At 48.6% G+C, this 27,083-nt stretch overlaps 1 protein-coding gene across 1 annotated transcript in view; it reads right to left on the bottom strand.

The window, feature by feature from the left end:
- Nucleotides 1-7,330: 7,330 nt before the first annotated feature.
- Nucleotides 7,331-27,083, bottom strand: part of Bpi (bactericidal permeability increasing protein) — a 46,897-nt gene continuing 27,144 nt past the window's right edge. The window contains exons 10-15 of the mRNA XM_045157319.1: nucleotides 19,450-19,617; nucleotides 18,135-18,202; nucleotides 14,336-14,378; nucleotides 11,480-11,543; nucleotides 9,998-10,074; nucleotides 7,331-7,663 (exon numbers count right to left, since the gene is read on the bottom strand). Coding sequence (XP_045013254.1) covers nucleotides 7,625-7,663; nucleotides 9,998-10,074; nucleotides 11,480-11,543; nucleotides 14,336-14,378; nucleotides 18,135-18,202; nucleotides 19,450-19,617 — 459 coding nt within the window. The 3' untranslated portion in view covers nucleotides 7,331-7,624. The remainder of the gene's footprint in view (nucleotides 7,664-9,997; nucleotides 10,075-11,479; nucleotides 11,544-14,335; nucleotides 14,379-18,134; nucleotides 18,203-19,449; nucleotides 19,618-27,083) is intronic.

The following is a 27,083-nucleotide window of genomic DNA, read 5'->3' as shown; positions in this document are numbered from 1 at the left end:
AGCATCCACAAGGCTCACTCAGCTCACCGTCACATGTCCAGCACACATGGAGCAGGAAGGAAAAGCAGGCGTGGCATTTTCCAGGCTCCTGTTTATTTGTTCTCCACTCTCTGATTACTTAAAAAAATGAAACCTGTTTTGCTCCCAGGGGAAGGCAAGCCTTGTGGGGTGGCATTGTTTCTCAGGAGGCAGCTTGGCAGATCTTTAAAACACAAATCCCCGGGGCTGGAGAAATGGCTTAGTGGTTAAGTCACTTGCCTGCAAAGCCAAAGGATCCAGGTTCAATTCTCCAGGACCCATGTAAACCAGATGCACAAGGGGGCGCATGCATCTGGAATTCGTTGTCTCCCTCCCTCTCTCTCTCTCTCTCTCTCTACCTATTTCTCTCTCTCTTTCTCAAATAAATAAAAATCAATAAAATATTAAACACACACACACAAATCCCCCAGAACCCAAAACCAATCCTCCTCCACCAAAAACCTCTTTAAACAGCTGTGTGGCCTGTGCCCCAGCAATGCCACTTCTGAAATGTGTCCCACCGTACACAAGTCAGCCACCGTGCAAATATGTCCCTGTACTAAGAGGCCCATTTGCTGGCTTGTGTGACACCGACCGACAGGGAGGAGGAAGAGCCAGCCAAGTGTGGGGGAAGGGGCGTTGGTTACCCGGACTGTCACTGTGGCTCTCCTTTGGGAGCTGTGCTTGGCTGGGTCATGCTGGCCTCCCCTCTCTTTGTCGTTTTGCAAGGCTTCCCTCGTGTCCAGCGTTCTAGATAAGCTCTTATTTATTTATTTGCACACGTGGGTGGGTGCGCCTGGGCCTCTTGCTACTGCAAACAAATGCCAGACACACTTGCCACTTTTTGTGCCTGGATTTTCGTGGGTGCTGGGGAGTTGACTCTGAGCCAGCAGTCTTTTACCACGGAGCCATCTTTCCAGCCAGCCCTATTTTTTTCTCCAATTTATTTATTTATTATTATTATTATTTAAAGAGACAGAGCCTTCTATGTAACCCAGATTGGTATCAAACTCTTTTTTTTCCTCTTTTTTTTTTAAAATATTTTTTGTTCATTTTTTATTTATTTGAGAGCGACAGACACAGAGAGAAAGACAGATAGAGGGAGAGAGAGAGAATGGGCGCGCCAGGGCTTCCAGCCTCTGTAAACGAACTCCAGACGCGTGCGCCCCCTTGTGCATCTGGCTAATGTGGGACCTGGGGAACCGAGCCTCGAACCGGGGTCCTTAGGCTTCACAGGCAAGCGCTTAACCGCTAAGTCATCTCTCCAGCCCTGGTATCAAACTCTTAATCCTCCTCAATCCCCCACCCAACGCCAACGATCCCCCCACCCTCTGTGTGTGTGTGTGTGTGTGTGTGTGTGTGTGTATAGACCAGAATTTGACATGGCATGCCTCGATTGTTCCCCACCTCCCCAGTGCTAGGGCCGGTAGGATGACAGGTCACACCATCTGGCACTTTTCTGTAGGTGCTGGGGATCCAAACTCAGGTCCTCAAACTTTTGTGGGTAGTCACTTTACCAGCTGAGCCATCCTTCCTGCCTCCAACATCGTAAACTTAATGACTGCTTAATTAACTGCTAAGTAATCTCTCAGAGTTACCCAGGAAGGGAACATCTGGTGACTTCAGATAACATCAGAATACAAAATGCAGACTGCTGTGAGGGCTAACTTGCAAAAAAGTCACATGTCAGTCTAAAGGGAATGCAGGAGGGAATGTTGTTCAGTTGCAGAACATTGGCTCAGCAAGCACAGAGCCCCGGGTCTGAGAGAGAGAGAGAGAGAGAGAGAGAGAAACTGACAATGAATGAGTGAGTGAGCGAGCTAGCGAGAGTGAGCTAGAGACAGAGACCAGCTCCGTGAGGCTGCAGATTGGATGTCCCAGTCTGAGAGCAGGTGACCACTTTGGCTAAGGTCCCTGTTGATGACTCAGGACCCAGCAGAGACTTCAGGGAGCCGTGTGACCTCGAAGCCAGTCAGACTGTAGAGTCTCTCTTGGGCCAGCCAACCATGTCCACAGCCACGACAGCCGCAGTGCTGGTCCTCTTATTGTGAAAGGTCTCTGTCACATTTTCCCCACCCATTGGTCACGTTACTGCATTCTGGTTCCTAATATTACTATATTCTGTATTCTGAGTCCAAACATATTGATTGGAAATCTCAGGAGTTGAAAGTTATGGTAGCTGCGCTTCTAAGATGCTAACAGTAGGTAACCATTGAAGGATCAATTTTATTTATTTTTATTTTAAGAATTAGTTTTATTTATTTATTTGCAAGGAGAGAAAGAGAGAGAGAGAGAGAGAGAGAGAGAGGGAGGGGGAGGGAGAGAAGAGAGAGAATGGGCACACCAAGGCCTCCAGCCACTGCAAACGGACTACAGACGCATGCGCCCCTTGTGCAGCTGGTTTATGTGGGTCCTGGGGAACCAAACCTGGGTCCTTTGGCTTTGCAGGCAAACGCCTTAACCACTAAGACATCTCTCCAGCCCCAAGGATCAATTCTACATGTAACTGTATGGACGCTGGGACTAATGGCCTGGCTTTGGGCGTTCTATGACTCACATGTGGTCGGGCTCAGCCAGAGGGCAGCAGGTCAGAGGTCAGGGCACTTTTCTCAGCCCCCTTCTCTTAGATCCCTTCTGGCAGTGGACATGTCTCTCCTGATCACCCGTCTGTGCCTACCTTCCCTGTGCTTGGACACCTGGCTGCGTGCTCTGCTGCTTCAAGCCAAGGATGCCCATCCCAGCTTGGATTCCTGAGCCTATCGCCAGCTCTGTGCACGGCACCTTCATTCAAACCCTGGCCCCTGCTGGAGCTGGATTCCGGTTTCCTGCCTGGACTCTGGCTGACAAGACAGCTTGGTGGTGCAGATCTTCGCTCCTGAACCCAGGGACTCTTGGCAACAGGACTCTGAATCCTCTCCAAGAGGCTGTGCAGGTCTCGTTGGGGACGGGAGTCCTAGGAGCTACTGAGGGGGGCTTGGCAGAGGTGACGAATCTGCAGGTCTCGCGGGGTTTGCTGAGGCGGGAGAGGAAGGCAGTGTGCTCAGATGCAAACCTGAACAGGACTGGGGTAAACAGGCAGGGCCGGGAGGTGTGCTGCAGTTCCTCTCTGTCTTCTCAGTCGTGGGGAAGGAGCCCTGGACAGTGACTGGAACTTGAGACGTGCAGGCTCAGATGCAGAGCGTGGCTGCTCCTTGGGGGGGGGGGGCCCGATGCTGCTTCCAGAGCAGGGACACAAATGAGCTCCTGGGTCTCCCCCTGGTCTGCAACTCCAGCCAGTCCAGACCCTGTCATGATCAATGCTGCTCACCCAGTGCCTACACTGTGGGAACTCGGTGACATCAAGAAGGCCCACATTCCGCCTCTGGGTGAGGTGTTTTGGGGTGGGGACTATTTGTGGTAGACCCTCTCCTGCCCCATCACCCACAGATTGACACGCCTGTGTACATATGCATGCTCTCTCTCTGACACCACACACGCAGGCAGACCTTATGACATGGAGAATTACAAATATCACAACACAAGAGATGAACGGTGTGGATTGCAGACCAATCACCATGTTGTTTTCAAGGGACTCTGGGAAGCTCTGTTGCAGGACTGGCCACGGGAACACATAGCCCTCAGCCTGAGGAACCCCTCTCCTCTACCCTCTCTCGGTGCTTACAGGGGACAGCATCTAAACCCCAGCAGTGGGCTCGCTTTCTTTGGTTTTCTTCACCAAGACCCCTGAAGAAACTTCTTGGTGCATCTGGCTTCACGTGGATCCTGGGGAATTGGATCCAGGTCATCAGGCTTTGCAGATAAGCACCTTTAACTGCTGAGCCATCTTTCCAGCCCACTTTTTTTTTTTTTTCATTGAAGCTTGTAACTTGGGTCTCTAGCTACCTGGCTGGGAGAGGTCCAGCCCAAAGGTGTGCTTAAGGGCAGATCTGAATTCTGGCCTGCAGGTGTTCAGAGCAGTCTGGGCTCTGGCGGGTTTTGCGGGTGCTGGTGCTGGTCCTTGCTGGAGGTGCCGGCTGCGTGGTGGCGTCTCTCCGCTCGGATTTACGGACAGGAGCAGCTTCTGCCATTGATGGGACTTGCCCCGGATCTGTCAGCCTGAAATAAACGCCTTCCTCCCCCAAACTGTGCCTGTTGCAAGTGCATCCCAGCACCATGGAAATGACTACAACATAGTTTTTCCGTCTTTCGTGTTTTCTAAGCTCACTTCACTAAAGTCAGAGACTCCTCGCTTTTACAGCTGGGGAAACTGAGCCTGGAGTGGGAGAAGGGCCGCCCCGTCACACAGCGAGCGTCACTGATCACGCCGGGAAGAACGTGACTCGGGGCTGACTCCTGGTTAGGACCGTCCAGCCACAGCTCCAGTCACACCTGAGAAGCCTTGATATGGTGGTTTAGGATTGCACAGATGTGAGGATTGACTCCTAGGTCACCTAAAAAGAACCATTTCTTAGGCATCCGCTATAGGGCAGGCTCTGGGAATACAGCTCTGAGGGTTGAAAGGTAGAAATCAACTCCCAGTTTTGCCACCTGCAGGCGATGTGATCAAGGAGAACAACTTCATCTAACACGACCGAGCAAGCTTCACTAAGGAGATGGAGCTCGTGTTGAGGACTCAGTGAGACCCCCTTGGGCTGGGCTGGCCCCATGTGTGTGTGATCAGTGGCTCTAAAGTCCCCGCCTCCAGGTCACAGGGAATGATGTAGCACATGTGTGAATTTTTCCTTAAAAAAGACCTGTTACTGGGCTGGAAAGATGGCTTAGCGGTGAAGGCAGTTTCCTAATAGCCACGTAAAGCCAGATGCACAAAGTGTCACATGCATCTGGTGTTCATTTGCAGTGCCAGGAGGGCCTGGTGCACCCATTCATTCTCTCTCTGTCTCCCTTTCTCTCTGTCTCTCTCAAATAAATAAAAATGTATTTAAAAGAAATGGGCTGGAGGGCTGGAGAAATGGCTTAGCAGTTAAGGCACTTGCTTGCTAAGCCAAGGAACCAGGTTCAATTCCCCAGGACCCACATAAAACCAGATGCACAATGTGGAGTCTGGAGTTTGTTTGCAGTGGCTAAAGGCTCTGGCACACCCATTTCTCTACATATCTTCCCTTTCTCTCTCTCTCTCTTTCAAATAAACATATAAAATATTTTTTAAAATTATTTAAAAATGGGCTGGAGAGATGGCTTAGCAGTTAAGCGCTTGCCTGTGAAGCCTAAGGACCCCTGGTTCGAGGCTCAGTTCCCCAGGTCCCATGTTAGCCAGATGTACAAGGGGGCACACGCGTCTGGAGTTCGTTTGCAGTGGCTGGAAGCCCTGGCGCACCCATTCTCTCTCTCTCCCTCTGTCTGTCTTTCTCTCTGTGTCTGTCGCTCTCAAATAAATAAATTAAAAAAATTATTTAAAAATGGGCTAGAGAGATGGCTCAGCAGCTAAGGCTCTTGCCTGCAAAGCCTCACAACCTTGGTTCGATTCCCCAGTACCCACCTAAATCCAGTTGCACATGCATCTGGAGTTCATTTGTACACCCATTCTCTCTGTCTCACTTTGCTTGCAAATATATATATTTAAAAAGACCCGTTACCTATTTTCCCCACCACTAACACTTCTGTCTTTATCATTACTGAGGTCTGATTGGCAAATTCTTTTAAAATTTATTTATTTATTTATTTGCAAGTAGAGAAAGATAGAGAGGAGAGAGACAGAGGAATGGGCGTGCTAGGGCCTCCAGCCACTGCAAACGAACTCCAGATACATGTGCCTCTTTGTGCATCTGGCTTTTTGTGGGTATTGGGGAATCAAATCCAGTTTGTTAGGCTTTGCAGGCAAGTGCCTTAATCACTGAGCCATCTCTCCAGCCCGTGAAAATGCCAAATTCTTTCTTTGAGGCACCCCTTTACACTCCCATCTTGCCAAAGCTTTCAGACGTCACCAAAACCAGAGGCTTGGGCGATGGCTCAGTGGGTAAAAAATGGTTGTCATCCAAGCGTGAGGGCCTGAGGTTGGAATCTCAGCACTCACATAAAAACCAGGCATGGTGGTGTGCACCATGGATCCTTAGGACTTGACAGCTAACTAGGCTAGCCAAATTTTTGAGTCCTGGGCTTAGCGAGAGACCTGACTCTAAAATACATGGTGAAGGGCTTGGGAGATGGCTCAGTGGTTAAAGTGCTTGGCAGATGAGAGTGGTACCTGAGTTTGGACAACCAGAACACACATAAAGCTGGATGCTGCAGTGTGAGCATCTGTAATGCCAGTGTGTCTGTGTTGAGAAGAGAAGCGGAGACAGGAGAATTATCTGGAAGGTCATAGGCCCGTCAGGCTGGTGAATACAGCCATGAACGTGAGACCCTGTCTCAAACATGGGGGGAGGTGAGGACCAACGCCGTAGCTTGTCCTCTGACCTCCACATGCTCATTTTGGCACACTCACACCTACTCTTGCATACATGAACTTGTATACACACATACGCCACACATGTAAAAATAAAATAACACACGTTCAAAATACCATGGTGGGGAGTGACTGAAGTCTTGAGTGATTGAAGAAGACATGTTAACCACTGGCCTCCACACACACGCACAGGCACTCACACACAAAGTCCCTGAAACACACTGCATATGACACATACACGCATGAGGAAAAATCTTCAGATGTGTTCTTCCTCATCCTGGTCTCAGACCGAAGGTCGCCAGCTCAAAGAAGCCTCCAGGTGGCTTCACCAATTTGAAATGCCTCTAATGACCTGAGACGGGCCCACCACAGGTCGGAAATGGCTGGAAGTCTCCAAGAGCTCCACTGCTGGTCCCAGCTGGCGGCCTAGCTTCCATGCCAGTCCTGGAAGTCATGGTAACTTGCTCATTGCACTAAGGACAAGCTCTGTTCCCTGCCCTAGTGGCTGAGCTGGAGGAAGGACAATGTGTCATCCTGGAGTCTGTGTGGCTCAGGGACCACAGGCTTGCAGGACTCAACAGCACCACTGTTGGGGCAGTTATGGTAGCAACAGCCCCAGCACTGATCACTGAAAGGCAATGGGCTCTGCTGAATCTCTGTGCACACCGTCCCCTTGCGGTAATGATAGGAATAACACCCCCATTTCCTCTGTCCCATACCTGCCTGACATGAGGAAGCATTATTCAGCTCTTCTAAGAAAACCCCCAAGGGCAACTGGGGCAGTGGGACTTCCTGCTCATACAGGTGTGTGTGTGTGTGTGTGTGGAGGGGGCGGTGGCTACAGAATACAGTGGTGCCGCAGCCCATGCTGGCTCCACCCAGGGAATGAATAAATGAATGGACTATATATATCAGCACACAGACTCCACAGAAAATATACAGCTATTTTTGTGAAGCACAAAGAGACATGGCGTGGTTCCAGGTGAAATACAATCTCTGGAGGGACCGCACATTGCGAGAGTTTGGCCCTGGCACATGAACCTCCTACTTTCCCAGTGAGCAACTTAACTTCCTCATGTTTGGGTTATTTCTGGAGCCAAGCTCAAGGAAGTGTGCTAGGGGCTCTGGGTCAAGGTCTGGCGAGGACTCCTCGAGCAAGGCAACATGGCGGCTGCTGAGTGCCACGGTCCCTCGGGAGCAAGTGCCCCTGGCAGCGTGCAGACCTCAGTCTCGGTGAACATCTGCTCCGAGCAGCAGGAAATCCTAAGGAGAGATGGGTTGGCATCAGACCGAAGTATGCCCTTGCTGGGGGAGGGTTAATATAGAAACCTGAGGCCCTGCTTAGGATGGAGTGGGGGGGAGGCCAAGCCTGTCTACTCCAGAAAGGTGGAAGCCCATGGGATCCTGGGGTGTTGGCAGTGGGTTTGCCAGTCAGTGGTGGCAGCTTCCCCGACAGCTGTTCCTTTTGCCACCGCAGAGGCCCGGCTGCTTCATGTCATCCCTGCCTTGTGGCTGCTCAGGGGAGCCAGGATCCAGTCAAAGCTGCAAAACCACTTCTTACCCCCGTGTTGCCCTTGACTCAGCTTCCACACGTGCACAAATTAAATCGTGCCACAGGAGCCTTTTTAAAAAAAGGATGATCTTGACCTTGAAGAAATGCAAACACGAGGGCTTCTCTCATCTGTTCACCATTTGCCAAGTCTCAGCCCCAGCAGCTGGTTTAAGGAACGGGGTGGTGGTGGGGGCGTGGATTGACACTGGGCAGTTTAGGGAGAGTATGGTCTCTTGGTGACATGACACTTTCCTTGAGGACTACACGTCAGGGAAGCAAGCTGTGGAACAGTGGTACCTGGGGTCAGAACTCAGCACTAGGTGAAGATTTTGTTTGGTTTGCCAACTGGCTGGTTGACTTAGTGTACATGTATGTGTGAGCATGCTCGTGTGTGTGAGTATGGGTGTACCTGTGCCATGGCACACATATAGAAGTCAAAAGAGAACTTTGGGGAGGGGATCAACCCTTCTTGTTTGAGGCAGGGTCTCCCATTGTTCCCTTAAATTTTTTTTTTAACTTATTTGAGAGTGACAGAGAGAGAAAAAGAAAGAGAGGACAGAGAGAGAGAGAGAGAGAGAATGGGTGTGCCAGGGCCTCCAGCCACTCCCAACAGACTCCAGATGCGTGCGCCCCCTTGTGATTCTGCTAATGTGGGTTCTGGGGAATCGAGCCTCGAACCAGGGTCCTTAGGCTTCACAGGCAAGCGCTTAACCGCTAAACGATCTCTCCAGCTCCTCCCATTGCTCACTTTTGCAAACACCACCGGGCTACCTGGCTTTAGAGTTCTGGGCAAGTCTGTCTCCACCCTCTTCTCACACAGGTGTGCTGGGGATTTTGTGTGCCAGCCCTGCGTCTCCATGGTTCTGGGATCTGAGGCCACGGCCTCTCGCTTGCACAGCAAGTGCCACATCCGGAGGTTTTCCCCAGCTTCCCCCCCCGCCCCCCCCCCCCCCCCCCCCCGCCGCACCATTAGGATCTCACTGCGGAGATTGGGCATTGTTGGGATATGCTGGGATGAGAGAACCTTGGGGTGCAGACACCAAGGTAGGTGGTCCACGTATCCAGATCCGAGGCTGGGATGCTGGGTGGCACAGCGGTGGCCATGTGAGAAGGGGACCGGAGAACATGCAAAGGAGATAGATTGTGACAGCTGAGAGGGGCAGTCAGGGGCCACGGGCAGCGGGGGCCTGAAAGCTGACAGCAAGCAGAGCCAAAACGTGGGGTGTCACACCTAACTGCAGCACAGGCTGGGGCAGAACTCAGCACCTGACTCTGCCAGGTCCCAGGCCCCGTTTTCAGCCAGGTGCCCTGCATGGTACTGGGTGCATAAGAGGCACCCACATGTGCCGAAGTGCTTAAATACACCCACCTCGTAAAACAAGGGGTGTGGCCTCTCACAGCTCCACGTTTATGGGAACAAGGTGGGGATGCTTTGTTAAAAACTGGGAGCCTAGCTGGGTGTGGTGGCACATGCCTTTTAGCCCAGCACTCGGGTGGGGGGGTGGGGGGGAGGAGGCAGAGGTAGGAGGATCTCCGTGAGTTCGAGGCCACCCTGAGACTATATAGTGAATTCCAGGTCAGCCTGAACTAGAGTGAAACCCTACCTCAAAAAACAACAAAAACAAAACAAAACAACAACAACAAAAAAACTGGGGAGCTAGCTGGATGTGGAGGCACATGTCTTTAATCCCAGCACTTGGGAGGCAGAAGTAGGATTGCCACAAATTCGAGGCCACCCTGAAACTACATAGTGAATTCCAAGTCAGCCTGGACTAGAGTAAGACCCTACCTCAAACAAACACACACACACACACACACACACACACACACACACACACACACACACACCGGGGAGCCTAGCATTGACTCTAGACTTCACTCACTCCTGCGTGGCTTTTGTGAGCCCCAGTGCTGCGTGCAGACAGTACCCATACCCCCAAATTGTTGGGAGGGAACAAAGTGCTTGCTGCAGGGCATGACACAGAGGACACGCTGGGTCTCTGTTGTGACAGGCTATTTCACAACACGAGACCCTGGCTACTCACCTGATAAGACTGAATCACCATGTTGTAGAGATAGGCCCCAGCGGGCAGGGGAAGAGGGACACCTCGCAGTAGCCTCTCTGTGGGGTGAGACAGCAGGGGAGGGAGAGAAGCGGGGGTGGGGGGCGCCCAGTTGGGGCCGGTGTGGATTTGCACACCCAGGAGTCTGCACCCTCCACCTCTTGTCCTCCATGGATCCTGAGCCCACTTCTGCGACAGAGCTGGCTCTCTCCTCCACGCCTCCCTCCCAAAGCAGCACACTGCTAATGTATTCCGCATGGGAATGTGGCCAGAGGCACTTGGACAGCGAGTGGACCTAGACTGGGCCATCTCTGTGTGTGTGCCCGCGCAAAGCCCCAGGGAGCTGAGTATGAAGCTAGAGATGGACAGCAGCTAGGGCCAGCTCCCCACCCTGTACCCCACACCCCGACCTGGAAACTCTGCAAAATTCTCCTTTTGCGCCCCACACTTAAGCCGTGCTGAGGCAGGAGGATGGATCATGTTCTGGATGATGATCTCCAAAGCTTAGTCACACATTATGTGGGCTGCTGTTGGGCCCCTGACTCTCAAACCCCTGAAGCCCTTACCAGTCAGCCAACCTCAGTGGGAGAGGGCACCCGGCCCTCAGTCCTTCTCCCTGAGTTGAACAAGGACCGTGGGCTTCTGTTTAGGACCTGGGATCAGGCCCAAGCTGTGCTGGTCACTTGCTCTGTGGCCTGAAGTAAGTCACTTAACCACTCTGATCTTTCTTTTCCTCCCATGGAAACCCGGGGGAGCCCATCATGCCTGCAGTGAGACCGGCCCCCTCCCAAGCCCTGCCCCAGTAACTCTTTCTCGATCGCAGCAAGCCGCCAGTCAGCTCTTCTGAGTTCCAAAAACCACAGCAAAACAAGCTGCCCTTTCCAGGTTGGATGGCATTTGCCAAGGCTAGCGGACTAGATAAGGACAGAGCCACATGAACACGCCTTTCGGCAAGTCTGGCTGTCACCTGAGCCTGGAGTCGTCTCTCCTGCCTTAGCACTGGACAGCGCTGGGACGCCAGGTCCACAGCAGTTGTACTGCAGACTTAGAGCAATGGCAAGTTGGAACTCTGTGGCAACGGATGTGTGTGTGTGTGTGTGGGGGGGGGGTTGCAACAGTCTGGGATCATTCACTGTGTCACAAGGAGCCTGTAATAAACTCATTTTTCTCTTCAAGATGAACTTGACTGAGCCATTTTGGGCGGGGAGAGGGAAGCTGTGTTAGTCCCAGTGGGGGCGGGCGTCAGTGTTAACATCTCCCTGACTTTCCCCTGCCTCGTGGGGCTCATGTAAGGGCTGGCTGAAATAAAACAGCGGGTGGGTGCCTCGTTTGCCTGATCCCCTCTCTGTGTCAGATGCCATTTGAAGGGAGCTCCCAACTTGGGCCAACTAAATGGCTGTAGGCAGTTAGGCCCACCCTCCTGATCTATGATGAAACACCGTTCGCTTCTTCAAAGCTCCTTACCATTGACCTTGGGCAGAACCACTGTGGGCACGAGGTAGTCCATGAACTTCTGCAATAACTGCACCTGGAGAAGGGACAGTGGACTCAGGCCGTCAGGGCGGCGGCCCCGCGTAGCCTCCCGGCCCAGAGGGGACGGACCCAAGACCACATGGGAACTCGGCAGCGGGTTGAGGGAACATCGATTTCCTATGCGGTCCACTTTCTAGGTGTAAAGTTCGCTCTGAAAGTTAAGGTGCCAGGTCTTTTAACCTCGGCAGTAGCAGGTATGTCAGGGAGAGTGCTGAAATGGGGGGGGGGGCAAGCTGGATCCGCCCCCTCTGAGGGCTCGTTGGCAGTGTGCCCCAAAAGTCTTACAAATGAGCTGCACGTGGTGCATGCCTGTGATCTTGTGCTCAGGAGGCAGAGGCACGAGGATTAAGAGTTTGAGGTCAATCTGGGTTCAAAAAAAAAAACCAAAAACAAAAACAGAGAAAGCCTTTCAAATGTGTGAGGCTTTGGGCTTAGCAAACATGCCACTAAGGCATTTATCCTGGAAAACAAATAGGGCAAAGACAAAAATGGAGGCACAAGAATACTCACATTGTACCCGGGCGTGGTGGCACACGCCTTTAATTCCAGCACTCGGGAGGCAGAGGTAGGAGGATCGCTGTGAGTTCAAGGCCACCCTGAGACTAATAGTGAATTCCAGGTCAGCCTGGAGTAGGGTGAGACCCTACCTCGAAAAGCAAAACAAAACAAACAAAAAGAATACTCACATTTAACACAGTGCTAAATTAAAGGTAACACAGGACTCTCTTGGGGAGCAGAGGCATTCTGAGACCAGGAAATAGTTAAGTGGCTGGTAAAAATGATGCTGTAGAAATGTACTGATCAGCAGTGACATTTCTCATACAGGAGCGAGGAAAAGAGCTCAAAAAACTGCCTCTCTTTCTCTCTACACATATGTATTTATTTGAGAGCAAGAATGAGGCAGGGACAGGAGAGAGAGACAGAGAGAGAGAGAGAGAGAGAATGGGTGCACCAGGGCCTCTAGCCACTGCAAACAAACTCCAGATGCATGTACCACCTTGTGCGTCTGGCTACACACACACACACTTTTTTTGAGATAGGATCCCCCTTTGGCCCAGGCTGATCTGGAGTTCATTATGTAGTCTTAGGGGTGACCTCAAACTCATAGTGATCCTCCCTACCTCAGCCTCCCGAGTACTGGGATTAAAGGCGTGTGCCACCACACCCAGCTATAACTCTTTATTTTAATTAGACAGCCATCACAAAAGGTCAGAAGGGATTCATTTCAAATCATGAACTAAGTGGAGGAATATGAATGAGCTGTGTTCCTTGGGTTGGCACATGTGCAGGGTCCGAATGTTCAGTTGCACATATGCTTGGCTCTGGCAATAAGAAAACATTTCAGAAATAATGTGGAACCAGCTATCAAGATGCCTGCCTGCAGTGGTGACATTTACAACGTGTAAATATGTACATTTTCATTTCTGGACTGATTGTGTTCCCTGCTCCAGGCTGTAATCCCCTGGGCCCTTCAGTTCTGAGCCTCTGCATCCAGCCTGTAAAACTCACATTTTCATTTTGTACGGGAGCAGAGTTAGTTACTGACAGGAGCCCCTGGGCCAGCCTGGGCACTGGGGACCCTTGGAAGTGGCGGGTGAACCTGGGGTTGGTTGTGACTCAGCAGATGGGGGCTCAGATTTGGGGGCCGAGTGTTGGGGCCCTGTGACTTTGGGGCTGAGTGACTACAGGATCCAGTGGGGAGCTTGGGGGTGTTTCAGAGCAGCAAAAAGAAAAAAAAGAAAAGCAGGTTATAGCCAGACACCTTCCCAAGAGCCTCAGCACTAGGCAGAGACACCACGTGGGCTTCAGAGGGGGCGTCTGAGTGACGGGTGCGGAAAAGCATGCGCGGCTACTTCTGTGGTCCCTTCCCTCCTGTCAGGATGTGGCTCTGCTTGTCACGCAGCCGCTCAGCCACGACCGGAGGTGTCATCGTGTCAGTTCTTTCCCTGTCACTCACATCAAAACCTACCTCCACAACCCACTTCAGCCCACCCCCTGTCTCCTCCTTCCTGGCTGGCTGGCTCCCAGACCCAACCTCCCACACAAACAAATAGGTGGCCTCTTCACGGGTCCCTGTGGTCCCCCCTCCGTGCCGCAATCCGTCCCTAGCCCAGCCACCAGGCTCTAATAATGGCAAAACTCAGAGTTGCTCCATGCAAGGACAGACAGATGGACTCGCTACCCTTGAATTTAATCTTCCCAGAAGCCTCTGGGTGAGCTGGCTCCAACCGTCTTCTGCACCACATCTCCTCCTGTCCTGCTTGCTACCTCCACTCCAGCCTCACGGGCTTTTTCTGTCCCCTGCACAAGCCAAGCTGTTTCTGCCACGGGGCCTTTGCTGTTCTCTGCCCGCTTCTTCTCACCCAGCGGCAGAAATGTCACCTCCTTAGAGTGGCCTTCCTGGTTCTCACCTAACACCCCATTCCCTCCCACCCTGGTTTTCATGGTTCTGATCGTAGTGGAAACAGTTTTCTACTGTTCTGTCTCCTCCGTACCAGGCAACACTCGACACACCCCACACCCGAAACAGTCCCTGGCATGTAACAGGTGCTCCATGATTAACTTGTCCATTCAGCAAACATGCTGAGCATTTTACACGCGCATGCATGCTGTCCCACACTAACTGGGATGCTTAAAGCCCAAGTTCAGAGAGGGCACGGGACTGGCCCTAGGCTGCCCAGTTACTAAGCGCGCTAGGGTAGGGACCTCAGCTCTGGTCTCCCTGCCCCCGAAGCAAGTTCTCCAACCTGAGCGAGGGCCTCTCCCCCGGCCAGGCCTTCTACTCACCCGGAAGGTGCCGATATCCGAGTGCTTGAGCTCCAGGAGCAGTCTGCAGAGAGGACAGAGGTGAGGCTACTCCCTAGAGCCGCCCTGAGAGGCCGGGTGCCAGGACGTACTCCTGAACGCCAGCCTGTCTCCCACCCAGTGTCCGTCCACCTTCTCCACACAGCCCTTATGTCCCCAGTAGAGCATCTACCTCGCTTGCCTGTCACTGCTCCAAGGAGGTACTATGACACTTCTTGCTGCCCAGTGAGAGCTGGTCCCAGGACTTCTGCTAGAAATATTGTGAGGTCTCTTCTCCAGCTAGATAGGAAGCCACTATTTGGTGGCGGCATGCTGGGTGGCAAAGCCAAGAGACAGCAAGAATCAGATTCCTAAGGACGGGGTTAGGGTGTCTGGCTCCACTCCTCTGAAAGCCTTGGGTTTCTTAGTCACCTAAATCAATCACTCTAACCCTCACTTGGTGGCCTGATGACTTTTTGTTGTTGTTGTTGTTTTTCCAAGGGAGGGTCAATCTCTAGCTCAAGCTGACCTGGAATTTGCTATGTAGTCTCAGTGTGGCCTTGAACTCATGGTGATACTCCTAAAGGAGTGCTGGGATTAAAGGCGTGCACTACCATGCCCAGCTGCCTGATGATTTTTTTTTTAAGATTATTTTTTTGTTTATTCTTATTTATTTGAGAGTGACAGACAGGGAGAGAAAGAGGCAGAGAGAAAGAGAGAGAGAATGGACAGGCCAGGGACTCCAGCCACTGCAAACGAACTCCAGATGTGTGCGCCCCCTTGTACATCTGGCTAACGTGGGTCCTGGGGAGTCGAGCCTTGAACTGGGGTCCTTAGACTTCACAGGCAAGCACTTAACCACTAAGCCATCTCTTTAGCCCCTGACATTTTAACAGTGATCCGAAGGAGGGTCCCACAGGACTGTTCGCTGAACCTACTATAATGGGTGCTTTATTCCATGGGATTCCTGTTAACCCCAAAGGCCATCACACTCCAATTTTACAGATGAGAAAACTGAAACTTGGGGGTTGGAGAGATGGCTTAGTGGTTAAGGCTCTTGCCTGCAATGCCTAATGACTCAGGTTTGATTCCCCAGTACCCATGTAAGCTAAATGCACAAGGTGGCGCATGCGTTTGGAGTTTGCAATGGCTGGAGGCCCTGGCACTCCCATTCTCTCTCTATCTGCCTTTTTCTCACTCCCTCTCTCAAATAAATAAAATTAAAATTAAAATATATTAAAAAAAACCCTGACAAAGAGGTCAAGCAATCTGCCCAGGGTCTCAAACAGCTAATGACTAGCAAAGCAGGATTTTGTACAATTTCCTAGAACCCAAAGCCATGTTGTCTCCAACTCTTCAACATCTGAAGAGTGACTTTTGTTCACTAAGCTCCTGCTCGATGGGGTCCCACCCCCCCACCCTATCACCACATGCGAGTTGCTGCTCAGCCAACGGGCATCTGCTCTTCCTCTTGGGAGGCCCCAGGGGTTCTCAGACAGATCGAATCCACATGTTTCTAAGGCAGTGACAGTTATTAAAATGATGCCAGGAGAAATGAGAACATGGAAACCCTGGGGGCTGACCTTGGGAGAAACTCAGGGACGGTGGGATTGGGGATCAGCATGCCAGGAAGAGGCAGAGGCCAGTATTAGTGTTGGGGTCGGCTCCCCATCCTCATTCCCTTTTTGTCTCCCATGCTTCCCTCTTAGTGTCTCTCTCTATCTGTCTCTGCCTTGCTCTCTTTAAAAAAAATTTTTTTTAAGCCAGGTGTGGTGGCGCATGCATTTAATCCTAGCACTTGGGAGGCAGAGGTAGGAGGATCACCATGAGTTCAAGGCCATCCTGAGACTACATAGTGAATTCCAGGTCAGCCTGGACTAGAGTGAGACCCTATCTCGAACCCCTTTGCCAAAATTATTTGTTTGCAAGCAGAGAAAGAGAGAAGAGACAGACAAAAAAACAAACAAACAAACAAAAAAAAAAAACCCCAAAACTGGGCACACCAGTGCCTCCAGCTGCTACAAAGAAGCTCCAGATGCACGCACCTCTTTGTGCATCTGGCTTTACATGTGTACTGGGGAATCAAACCCAGGCTATTAGGTTTTGCAAGCACGTGCCTTTAACTGCAGAGCCATCTCTCCAGCCCTGCTCTTTCTCTCTTGCTTGCTGAGCTATCCTAAAGACTTCCATATGTGGGGCTGGAGGGATGGCTTAGCAGTTAAGGCATTTACCTGCAAAGCCAAAGGACCCTAATTTGAATCTCCAGGACTCACGTTAGCCAGATGCACAAGATGCAAGCATCTGGAATTCATTTACAGTGGCTGGAGGCCCTGGTGTGCCTATTCCCTCTCTCTCTCTCTCTCTCTCTCTCGCTTGCTGTTTTTCTGTCAAATAAATAAATAAAAATAAACATTTTTTTAAAATTCAAAACAAGAAAAGACCTCCATATGTGAATATACTGTTGGCAAAGACCTTCTGGGATCATTCTATAGTTGGGCAAACTAAGGTCCAGAGTGTGTTGCATCCCAGGGGTGAGGTAAAAGTCAAAGTGGGTTTTCCAAGTGCCAAGAAAGGCCAGGGACACGGGAGCTGGATGTTGCTGTGGGTCAGTGTGGAAGGGCTCCTCAGCGGGTGTCTCCCAGCCCTGAGGCCACGTGGGACTCAGCTGGCACAGGGCACAAGACTGGAGTCTGGGGGCACTCCTGGGCGAAAGGGGCGGATGTTGTGATGGCTTATGTTGATTGTCAACTTGGTGGGATCTAGAACCACCTGAGAGGAGAGCCCTGTGAGGGCACTCAGTCTAGATTAGGTGAGCCTCTGGGCATGCCTGTGAGGAATTTCTAGAATGGGTAAATTGAGGTGGGAGAACCCACCCTGAGTGTGGGTGGCACCGTGCTACTGGCTGGGGTCCTGGGCTGAATAAAAAGGAGAATACAAGCTGGGCAACGGCATTGGTCATGCTCGGCCTTCTCACTGGGGACTGAACATGACCAGCTGCCTCAAGCTTCTGCCCTCACGCCCTTCCTGCCATGACGCGTGTCACCTGTAACCGCAGGCCAAAGTGAACCTCCCCTCCCTTAAGCTGCTCTTTGTCAAGCGTTCAGTCACAGCAAGAAGAAAACCTCTAGTACACGTGGTCACCCTATGGCTACGTGATGTTGGGCACGTCCCGTCACCCCTGGGCACCCGTGTGTTTTGTTGTACATTGCAGAGGGTGGAGCCAGGGCCTCACAGAAACACGCCAGGCAAGCACTCTGCCACCTCCAGGCTGAGCTACATCCTCAGTCATTCTGAATTTTGTTTAAGAGGTTGGGTCTCACTACATTGCCTAGGCAGGCCTTGAAATTTCTATTCTCCTGCCTCAGTTTCCCTAATAGCTCTGTTATAGGCATGGGCCACTGAACCTGGCTTTGAACATCAGGCTCACTGTCTGCAGACAGGCAGACTGCAACTGTTGGGTGCTTAAATATGACAACTGGGCCAAAGCAAGAAGGAGGTGATGATGGGGCTGGAGAGATGACTTAGCGGTTAAGGTGTTTGTCAGTGAAGCCTAAGGACCCAGGTTCAATTCCCCAGGACCCATGTAAGCCATATGCACAAGGCAGCACATGCATCTGGAGTTTGTTTGCAGTGGCTGGAGGCCCTGGTGTGCCCATTCTCTCTCTCAAATAAATAATAATAATAATAATAATAATGATGATAATAATAATAATAATAAATGAGGTGATGAAGCCATTGCTTTCACATGGACCCCAGAAATGGATGGGTGGCCATCAGCTGCTGTCCCCATGTACCCACTCACCTGTCCAGCTTCAGCTCTCCAATAAGCCTGTTAGACTTGGTGCCAACTTCTAGTGAGGCATTGGTCCTCTGCAAAGCAATGACCCAGGTGACCCCAAGAAAGAGGTCAGTCAGCTTCTCTGAGGCCTGGTAGCATGGCCACATGTCTGGTCAGGTCTACGGAACCTTGAGGGCAGAGAAACTAACCTAGTGGCTCTGAGACACACCCAAGGCTGGATTCCAGGCTGGCCTAAAATTCTGGCAGCAGCCATCCATTGGTTCATTCAGAATCTACTAAGGAAGAAAACTGGAGTCCCCTCATCTCAGCTTCCTCCAGCCTATGCTCTTGGGTGACCCCCCCTGGAACCCATTTCGTCTGCAAAGGGGAGAGATGGGTTTCAGTTTGACATTGGGCAGTTTCTAGTGCTCTCCAGTGATGGTTGTGGGGGGTGGGGAAGAGTATGGCCTGTGCAAGGGGCTACACAGACCTCTAGCGCCCCCTGCTGAGGGGAGAGTTCAGATCCATGCAGGCACCATCAAATGCCTGTGTATTACGGGGGTGACCCAATGAATGAATGTGCAAATGAAAACTTGAACCAAATAGGAAGTAATCAAGTGCTCAGCTGAAGGAATAAGCAAAGACATTCATGGATGAATGCAAGACAGATGAATAAATGCCCAGGTGAACCAGTATAAGCCAGTGAATCCATAAGTGGTCACATAGATAGTGCATGTCCCAGCCAGAAAAGGTCCAGCGTATTTCAAACCAGTGAGCTAATGAGTTGTTGAGCAAACGAATAACTGGATGAATGAATGAATGAGTGCATGGAAAGACACATCACAGTCCACATATCCTAATCCCACGAAGAAGTGAATACGGGGCTGGAGAGATGGCTTAGCGGTTAAGCGCTTGCCTGTGAAGCCTAAGGACCCCAGTTTGAGGCTCAATTCCCCAGGACCCACGTCAGCCAGATGCATAAGGGTGCGCACGTCTGGAGTTCGTTTGCAGTGGCTGGAGGCCCTGGCGCGCCCATTCTCTCTCTATCTGCCTCTTTCTCTCTCTGTCGCTCTCAAATAAATAAATAAAAATAAAAATAAATTTTAAAAAGGAGAAAGAAGTGAATGAAGGGTGAATGAGGGGTGGAGGCATGATAGTGGAGGGGCGCAGAGTGGGGTGCATAATTAAGAAGATGCACAGTGAATGGCTGTTTGACGGATGCCTGCGGGAGCCGTGAGCAGAGCAGGTGAGGATGGTGGCTCTGAGCTTGGGCTTAAATCTGGGTCCACTGATTCGCAGGATGGTGCTCCCCCACCTTCCTACACCCCACCCAGCTTACCACGCCAAGCAGGAAGAGGGGGGCCAGAGAGGAGTTGTGGAGAACAGCAAAGGCCTGCGCCTCCAGGATGGGGGCGAGTGCAAGGCCGGAGGGCTGGACGGTCAGGAGCAGAGGCGAGGAGACCGACATCAGGAGATGCACCTTCATGTTGGGGAACCTCTGGGCCACCTGCAGCCACCAGTGGGGACAGCCAACAGGAGAGTTAGTCTTTATAAAAACCGGGTTGTTTGTGCATGTATATGTGTGTGTGCTCATGTGCATACAGGTATGGGTGTACTATGTGCAGGTGTGATGCACATGTGTGTGTGTGTGCGTGTGTGCGTGTGGAAGCCAGGGGTCAATGATGTCAAGCGTCTTCCTCAGTCAACTCTCCACCTTGTTTACGTTCTTTCTTTCTGGTTTTTTTTTTCTTTCTTTCTTTTTTTTTTTTTTTTTAGGACATAATTGTACATTTATTTTTTTTTTTAAATTTTTATTAACATTTTCCATGATTATAAAATATATCCCATGGTAGTTCCCTCCCTCCCCACCCCCACACTTTCCCGTTTGAAATTCCATTCTCAATCATATTACCTCCCCATTACAATCATTGTAATTACATATATACAATATCAACCTATTAAGTATCCTCCTCCCTTCCTTTCTCCACCCTTTATGTCTCCTTTTCAACTTACTGGCCTCTGCTACTAAGTATTTTCATTCTCACACAGAAGCCCAGTCATCTGTAGCTAGGATCCCCATATGAGGGAGAACATGTGGCGCTTGGCTTTCTGGGCCTGGGTTACCTGACTTAGTATAATACTTTCCAGGTCCATCCATTTTTCTGCAAATTTCATAACTTCATTTTTCTTTACCGCTGAGTAGAACTCCATTGTATAAATGTACCACATCTTCATTATCCACTCATCTGTTGAGGGACATCTAGGCTGGTTCCATTTCCCAGCTATTATAAATTGAGCAGCAATAAACATGGTTGAGCATGTACTTCTAAGGAAATGAGATGAGTCCTTTGGATATATGCCTAGGAGTGCTATAGCTGGGTCATATGGTAGATCAATCTCTAGCTGCTTTAGGAACCTCCACACTGTTTTCCACAATGGCTGGACCAGATTGCATTCCCACCAGCAGTGCAGAAGGGTTCCTTTTTTTCCACATCCCCGCCAACATTTATGATCATTTGTTTTCATGATGGTGGCCAATCTGACAGGAGTGAGATGGAATCTCAATGTAGTTTTAATCTGCATTTCCCTGATGACTAGTGACGTAGAACATTTTTTTAGGTGCTTATATGCCATTCGTATTTCTTCCTTTGAGAACTCTCTATTTAGCTCCTTAGCCCATTTTTTGATTGGCCTGTTTGATTCCTTATTAGTTAACTTTTTGAGTTCTTTGTATATCCTAGATATTAATCCTCTATCAGATATATAGCTGGCGAAGATTTTTTCCCATTCTGTAGGTTGCCTCTTTGCTTTTTTCACTGTGTCCTTTGCGGTGCAAAATCTTTGTAATTTCATTAGGTCCCAGTGGTTAATCTGTGGTTTTATTGCCTGAGCAATTGGGGTTGTATTCAGAAAGTCTTTGCCAAGACCAATATGTTGAAGGGTTTCCCCTACTTTTTCCTCTAGCAGTTTCAAAGTTTCCGGTCTGATGTTAAGGTCTTTAATCCATTTGGACTTAATTCTTGTGCATGGCGAGAGAGAAGAATCTATTTTCATCCTTCTGCAGATATTTATCCAGTTTTCAAAACACCATTTGCTGAAGAGGCTGTCTCTTCTCCAATGAGTATTTTTGGCATTTTTATCGAATATCAGGTGGCTATAGCTACTTGGGCTTACATCTGGGTCCTCTATTCTGTTCCACTGATCTACATGTCTGTTTTTGTGCCAGTACCATGCTGTTTTTGTTACTATGGCTCTGTAGTATAGGTTAAAATCAGGTATGGTGATACCACCAGCCTCTTTTTTGTTGCTCAGTATTATTTTAGATATTCGAGGTTTTTTATGATTCCAAATGAATTTTTGGATTGTTTTTTCTATTTCCATGAAGAAAGCCTTTGGAATTTTGATAGGGATTGCATTAAATGTGTAGATTGCTTTAGGTAAGATTGCCATTTTCACGATATTGATTCTTCCAATCCAGGAACAAGGGATGTTTCTCCACTTTCTAGTGTCTTCTGCAATTTCTCGCTTGAGTGTCTTAAAGTTCTCATTGTATAGATTCTTTACTTCCTTAGTTAGGTTTATTCCAAGGTATTTTATTTTTTTTGATGCAATTGTGAATGGGAGTGATTCTCTGATTTCATCCTCTGTGTGTTTGTTGTTAGCATATATGAAGGCTACTGATTTCTGTGTATTTATTTTGTATCCTGCTACATTGCTGTAGGTTTTGATCAGCTCTAACAGCTTGCTAGTAGAGTCTTTAGGGTCCTTTATGTATAGAATCATGTCATCTGCAAATAATGATAACTTGATTTCTTCCTTTCCAATTTGTATCCCTTTTATGTGTGTCTCTTGCCTTATTGCTATGGCTAAGACTTCCAAAACTATATTAAATAGAAGTGGAGACAGTGGACACCCTTGTCTTGTTCCTGATTTTAGTGGAAAAGCTTCCAGTTTTTCCCCATTTAGTAATATGTTGGCTGTAGGCTTGTCATAAATAGCCTTTATTATATTGAGATATGTTCCTTCTATTCCCAGTCTCTGTAGGACTTTTATCATGAAGGGATGTTGGATTTTGTCAAATGCTTTCTCTGCATCTAATGAGATGATCATGTGATTTTTGTCCTTCAACCCATTTATGTAATGTATTACATTTATAGATTTGCGTATGTTGAACCATCCCTGCATCTCTGGGATAAAGCCTACTTGGTCAGGGTGAATGATCTTTTTGATATACTCTTGTATTCTGTTTGCCAATATTTTGTTGAGAATTTTTGCATCTATGTTCATGAGGGAAATTGGTCTGTAATTTTCTTTTTTTGTTCTATCTTTGCCTGGTTTTGGTATCAGGGTGATGCTGGCCTCATAGAAGGAGTTTGGTAGGATTCCTTCTTTTTCTATTTCCTGGAAAAGCTTAAGAAGCAATGGTGTTAGCTCTTCCTTAAAAGTCTGGTAAAATTCAGCAGTGAATCCATCCGGGCCTGGGCTTTTTTTAGTTGGGAGATTATTGATAACTGCTCGGATCTCCATGTTTGTTATAGGTCTATTTAAGTGATTAATGTCATTTTGATTTAATTTAGGTAGGTCATATAGATCAAGGAAATCATCCATTTCTTTCAGATTTTCATACTTTGTGGAGTATATGCTTTTATAGTATGTCCCTATAATTTTTTGAATTTCTCTGGAATCTGTTGTGATGTTACCTTGTTCATCTCTGATTTTATTAATTTGTGTCTCTTCTCTCTTTCTTTTGGTCAGATTTGCTAAGGGTTTATCAATCTTGTTTATCCTTTCAAAGAACCAACTCTTTGTTTCATTAATTCTTTGGATTGTTCTTTTTGTTTCTATTTCATTAATTTCTGCCCTAATCTTTATTATTTCTTCCCGTCTACTACTTTTTGGTTTGCCTTGTTCTTCTTTTTCCAAGGCTTTAAGGCGAAGCATTAGGTCGTTTACTTGCGACCTTTCTAATTTCTTAATATAGGCACTTAAGGCTATACATTTACCTCTTAGAACTGCCTTCATTGTGTCCCAGAGATTTTGGTATGTTGTGTTCTCATTATCATTTGACTCTATAAATTTTTTGATTTCCTTTTTGATTTCTTCATTGACCCACTCATCATTTAGTAGTGTATTGTTTAGTTTCCATGATTTTGTGTATGCTCTATAGCCTTTCTTGCTACTGATTTGTAGTTTAATTCCATTGTGGTCAGATAGAATGCAAAGAATTATTTCAATTTTCCTGAATTTGTTAAGATTTGCTTTGTGTCCTAATATATGGTCTATTTTAGAGAATGTTCCATGTGCTGCTGAAAAGAATGTATATTCTGCAGCCTTTGGATGAAATGTCCTGTATATATCTGTTAGGTCCATTCCTTCTATGACCTCATTTAGTCCAGATGCCTCTCTGTTTATTCTTTCCCTGGATGACCTGTCAATTGATGAGAGTGGGGTGTTAAAGTCACCCACCACCACCGTGTTTGGTGTTATCTGTGACCTTAGTTCTAATAGTGTTTGTTTGACGAATTTGGGAGCCCCCATGTTAGGTGCATATATGTTTAGGATTGTAATGTCCTCCTGTTGTAGTGTGCCCTTAATCAATATAAAGTGACCTTCCTTATCTTTTTTGACTAACTTCGGACTAAAGTCCACCCTGTCTGATATTAGGATAGCAACCCCTGCTTGTTTTCTAGGCCCATTTGCTTGAAACACCGTCTTCCAACCTTTCACCCTAAGATAATGTCTATCCTTTGTAGAAAGGTGAGTTTCTTGAAGACAACAAATTGTAGGATCCTGCTTTTTAACCCAGTCTGCAAATCTATGTCTTTTCGTTGGGGCATTGAGACCGTTGATATTAAGAGATATTATTGAAAGGTGTGTATTTATGTTTGCCATTTGTGTGTGTGTGTGTGTGTGTTACTTGTTCTACCTGTGCTCTCTTCTGTTAACTGGTATTTGAGTATGGTTGGTTTTTTCTAGGTTCCTTATATGTGTGCTTTTCCTTTTGTTCAGCATGGAGGATTCTATCAAGTATTTTCTGTAGAGCTGGTTTTGTCTTCAGATATTCCTTTAACCTGCTTTTGTCATGGAATGTCTTTATTTCTCCATCTATTTGGAGGATAACTTTGCAGGATAAAGTAACCTTGGTTGACAGTTGTTATCTTTCAGAACTTGGAATATATCACTCCAGGCCCTTCTGGCTTTAAAAGTTTGTGTTGAATAATCTGCTGTAATCCTGATGGGCTTGCTTTTGTAGGTAACTTGATTTTTCTCTCTAACTGCTTTCAATATTTTTTCTTTGGTTTGTGTGTTTGGAAGTTTGAGTATAATGTGGCGAGGAGAGTTTCTTTCTGGGTTTTGTCTGGCTGGGGTTCTAAAGGCTTCCTGTATCTGTATTGGCACCTCTTTCCCAATTTGGGGAAAATTTTCCTCTATGATTTTGTTGAAGATGCCTACTATGCCTCTGGAGTGGAATTCTTCTCCTTCTACTATGCCCTGAATTCTTATATTGGATCTTTTCATAGTGTCCCGAATATCTTGAAATTCCCACTCATACTTTTCTATAAGTTTGTCTTTCTCTTTGTTGGACTGCATTAGGTCTGCCACCTGATCTTCTAGCTTAGATATTCTGTCCTCTCCCTCATCCATCCTACTGGTGAGATTTTCTACAGAGTTTTTTATTTCATTAACTGTGTTCTTCATTGCTAGTAATTCTGACTGGTTTTTCTTTATTATTTCTATTTCTCTATTTATGTCTTGTATTGCCTTCTTTATTTCATTAAATTGGTGTCCTGCCTCTTCTTTGATTCCTTTGATTTCCTCTTTGATTTCTTCTTTGATTGTTTTCATGTGTTCTTTGACCTCTTTGAACATATTTATAATTATTCTTTTGAACTCTTTCTCAGGCATTTCCTCTAACTCTTTCTCACTGGAGGACATTTCTGATGCATTAATACTTTTAGGTGGATTTATATCGTCTTGCTTTTTAGTGTTTCTTGTGTTATAATGTATATATTTTTGCATCTTGGATTAAGTTAATGCTTGGATTTTCTAGCTAGCTGTGTATTCTTAGCTGTATCAATTGATTTGATGTAATATATTTTCAGGGTAGGACCTTAAGGTATTAGGTGTGGCTCTTAAGACTCTCAGAGTATCTACAAAGATGTTCTTAGGGGTTGAGTTTCCCTGCTATAGGAGTATTCAAGCAGGCTGAGTGGAATAATATACTGGTAGATTCTAAAATTTAGCTAAACACTGTACCCATTCCATCAAAACCAGCCCCGAGTATGTATGCAAGAGTAGTTATTATAATGACCAGATCCTCTATCAACAAAGAGGTTTAGATTTCTGGTCTGTTGAGGTATCCAAGTCAGCTTGTGACCAAGTGAGACCCTTCCCTGGTGCAATCCCAGTTACCTTGGGTGATTGTGGTCTCAGTCAAGTTGCTGCCTGGGTCGTCGGGCTGCTGTTCTGATTTCTGGAGCTGGGCACTTGCTTTTCCTACGGGGCAAACTGAGCCGCTGCTGCCGCCTCTGCAGCTGTTGTAGGTGCCACCCCCGGAGCCCCCACCGCTGCTGAAGCTGCCGTTGCCGTGTCCACCGCCGCTGCTCACCCCGAAGCCGCTGCTGCAGGATCTGCCACCGCTGCCGCTCCTGGGTCCGCTGCTGCTGGGGCCACTGGTACCGGTGCTGGAGCCGCTGAAGTTGCTGCCGAATTCTGCTCCTGCTTGGGTCCCGCCGTCAGCCCAAGTTGGCGTGGCCGGGTCCCGGGCCGCTGCTGTGTTCGCTGGAGCTGGGTTCAGGCGGCGGCGGGGGAGGGGAGAGAGCCGCGGCTGCTCTGGTTGTATCGCTTCTCCACGTGTGCTTTTACCTCGCGGTCTGCTCCTCCCTCCGTTGCTCGCTGCCGCTCTCCCCTCACGTTTCCCGAGTTGCGGAGAGCGCGGTGTGAGGGGAAAATCCCGCACCTGGCTTGTCCTGCGGCTCGAGCCGAGAGTCCGGCGGTTTTCTGCTGCTCCGCGGTTGCGGCGGGTAGCCGAGCCGCCCCGGAGCCGCTGTTCCCGCCTGTGCAGGCTCTGGATGCTCTATAACTCTTCCACTTCTCCGCTGCCGCCTCAACTTCCTATACACCTCACTTTTTAGTAAAAGTGTGTATTTTGCTGAGTTTTTTTTTGGTCTTCCCCCCCCCAGGCTGCTTTGGCGTGGTACCTACGCCGCCATCTTAACCGGAAACCTTTTTTTTTTTTTTGAGGTAGGGTCTTACTCTAGCCCAGGCTGACCAGGCATTCACTATGTAGTCTCAAGGTGGCCTCGAACTCTCGGCAATCCTCCTACCTCTGTCTCCCGAGTGCTGGGATTAAAGGCGTGCGCCACCAAGCCTGGCTCCCACCTTCTTTTCTGAGACAGCGTCTCTCACTGAACCTAGAGCTTGCTGATTCCTCTAGACTAGCTGGCCAGCAAGCCTTGGGGACTCTCCTGTCTCCACCTGCCCAGTGCAGGGACTACAGGCGCAGCTCTTACTTGGGTTTTAGGGGATCCAAACTGGTCCTCATGCTTGTACAGCAGGCACTTTACCCACTGTGCAATTTCACCGTCCCTATTGAAATATTTCTAAAGCAGACTGCAGAGACGGCTTAGTGGTTAAGGTGCTTGCCTGCAAAGCCTAAGGACCCATGTTCCACTCTCCAGATTCCATGTAAGCCAGACACACAAAAGTGAGGCATGCTCAAAGTTACACATGCCCACTAGGTGGCGCAAGTGTCAGGAGTTTGATTGAAGTGGCTGAGGCTCTGGCGCTCCAATCTTCTCTCTGTCTCTAAAATTATATATATATATTTCTTTCTTTCTTTCTTTCTTTCTTTCTTTCTTTCTTTCTTTTTTTTTTTTTTTTGGTTTTTCGAGGTAGGGTCTCACTCTGGTCCAGGCTGACCTGGAATTAACTCTGTAGTCTAAGGGTGGCCTCGAACTCATGGCGATCCTC

The sequence above is a fragment of the Jaculus jaculus genome, chromosome 8 (genome assembly GCF_020740685.1).
Source record: "Jaculus jaculus isolate mJacJac1 chromosome 8, mJacJac1.mat.Y.cur, whole genome shotgun sequence".
NCBI classification, from domain to species: Eukaryota; Metazoa; Chordata; class Mammalia; order Rodentia; family Dipodidae; genus Jaculus; species Jaculus jaculus.
This window is presented reverse-complemented; position numbering and strand designations above follow the sequence as displayed.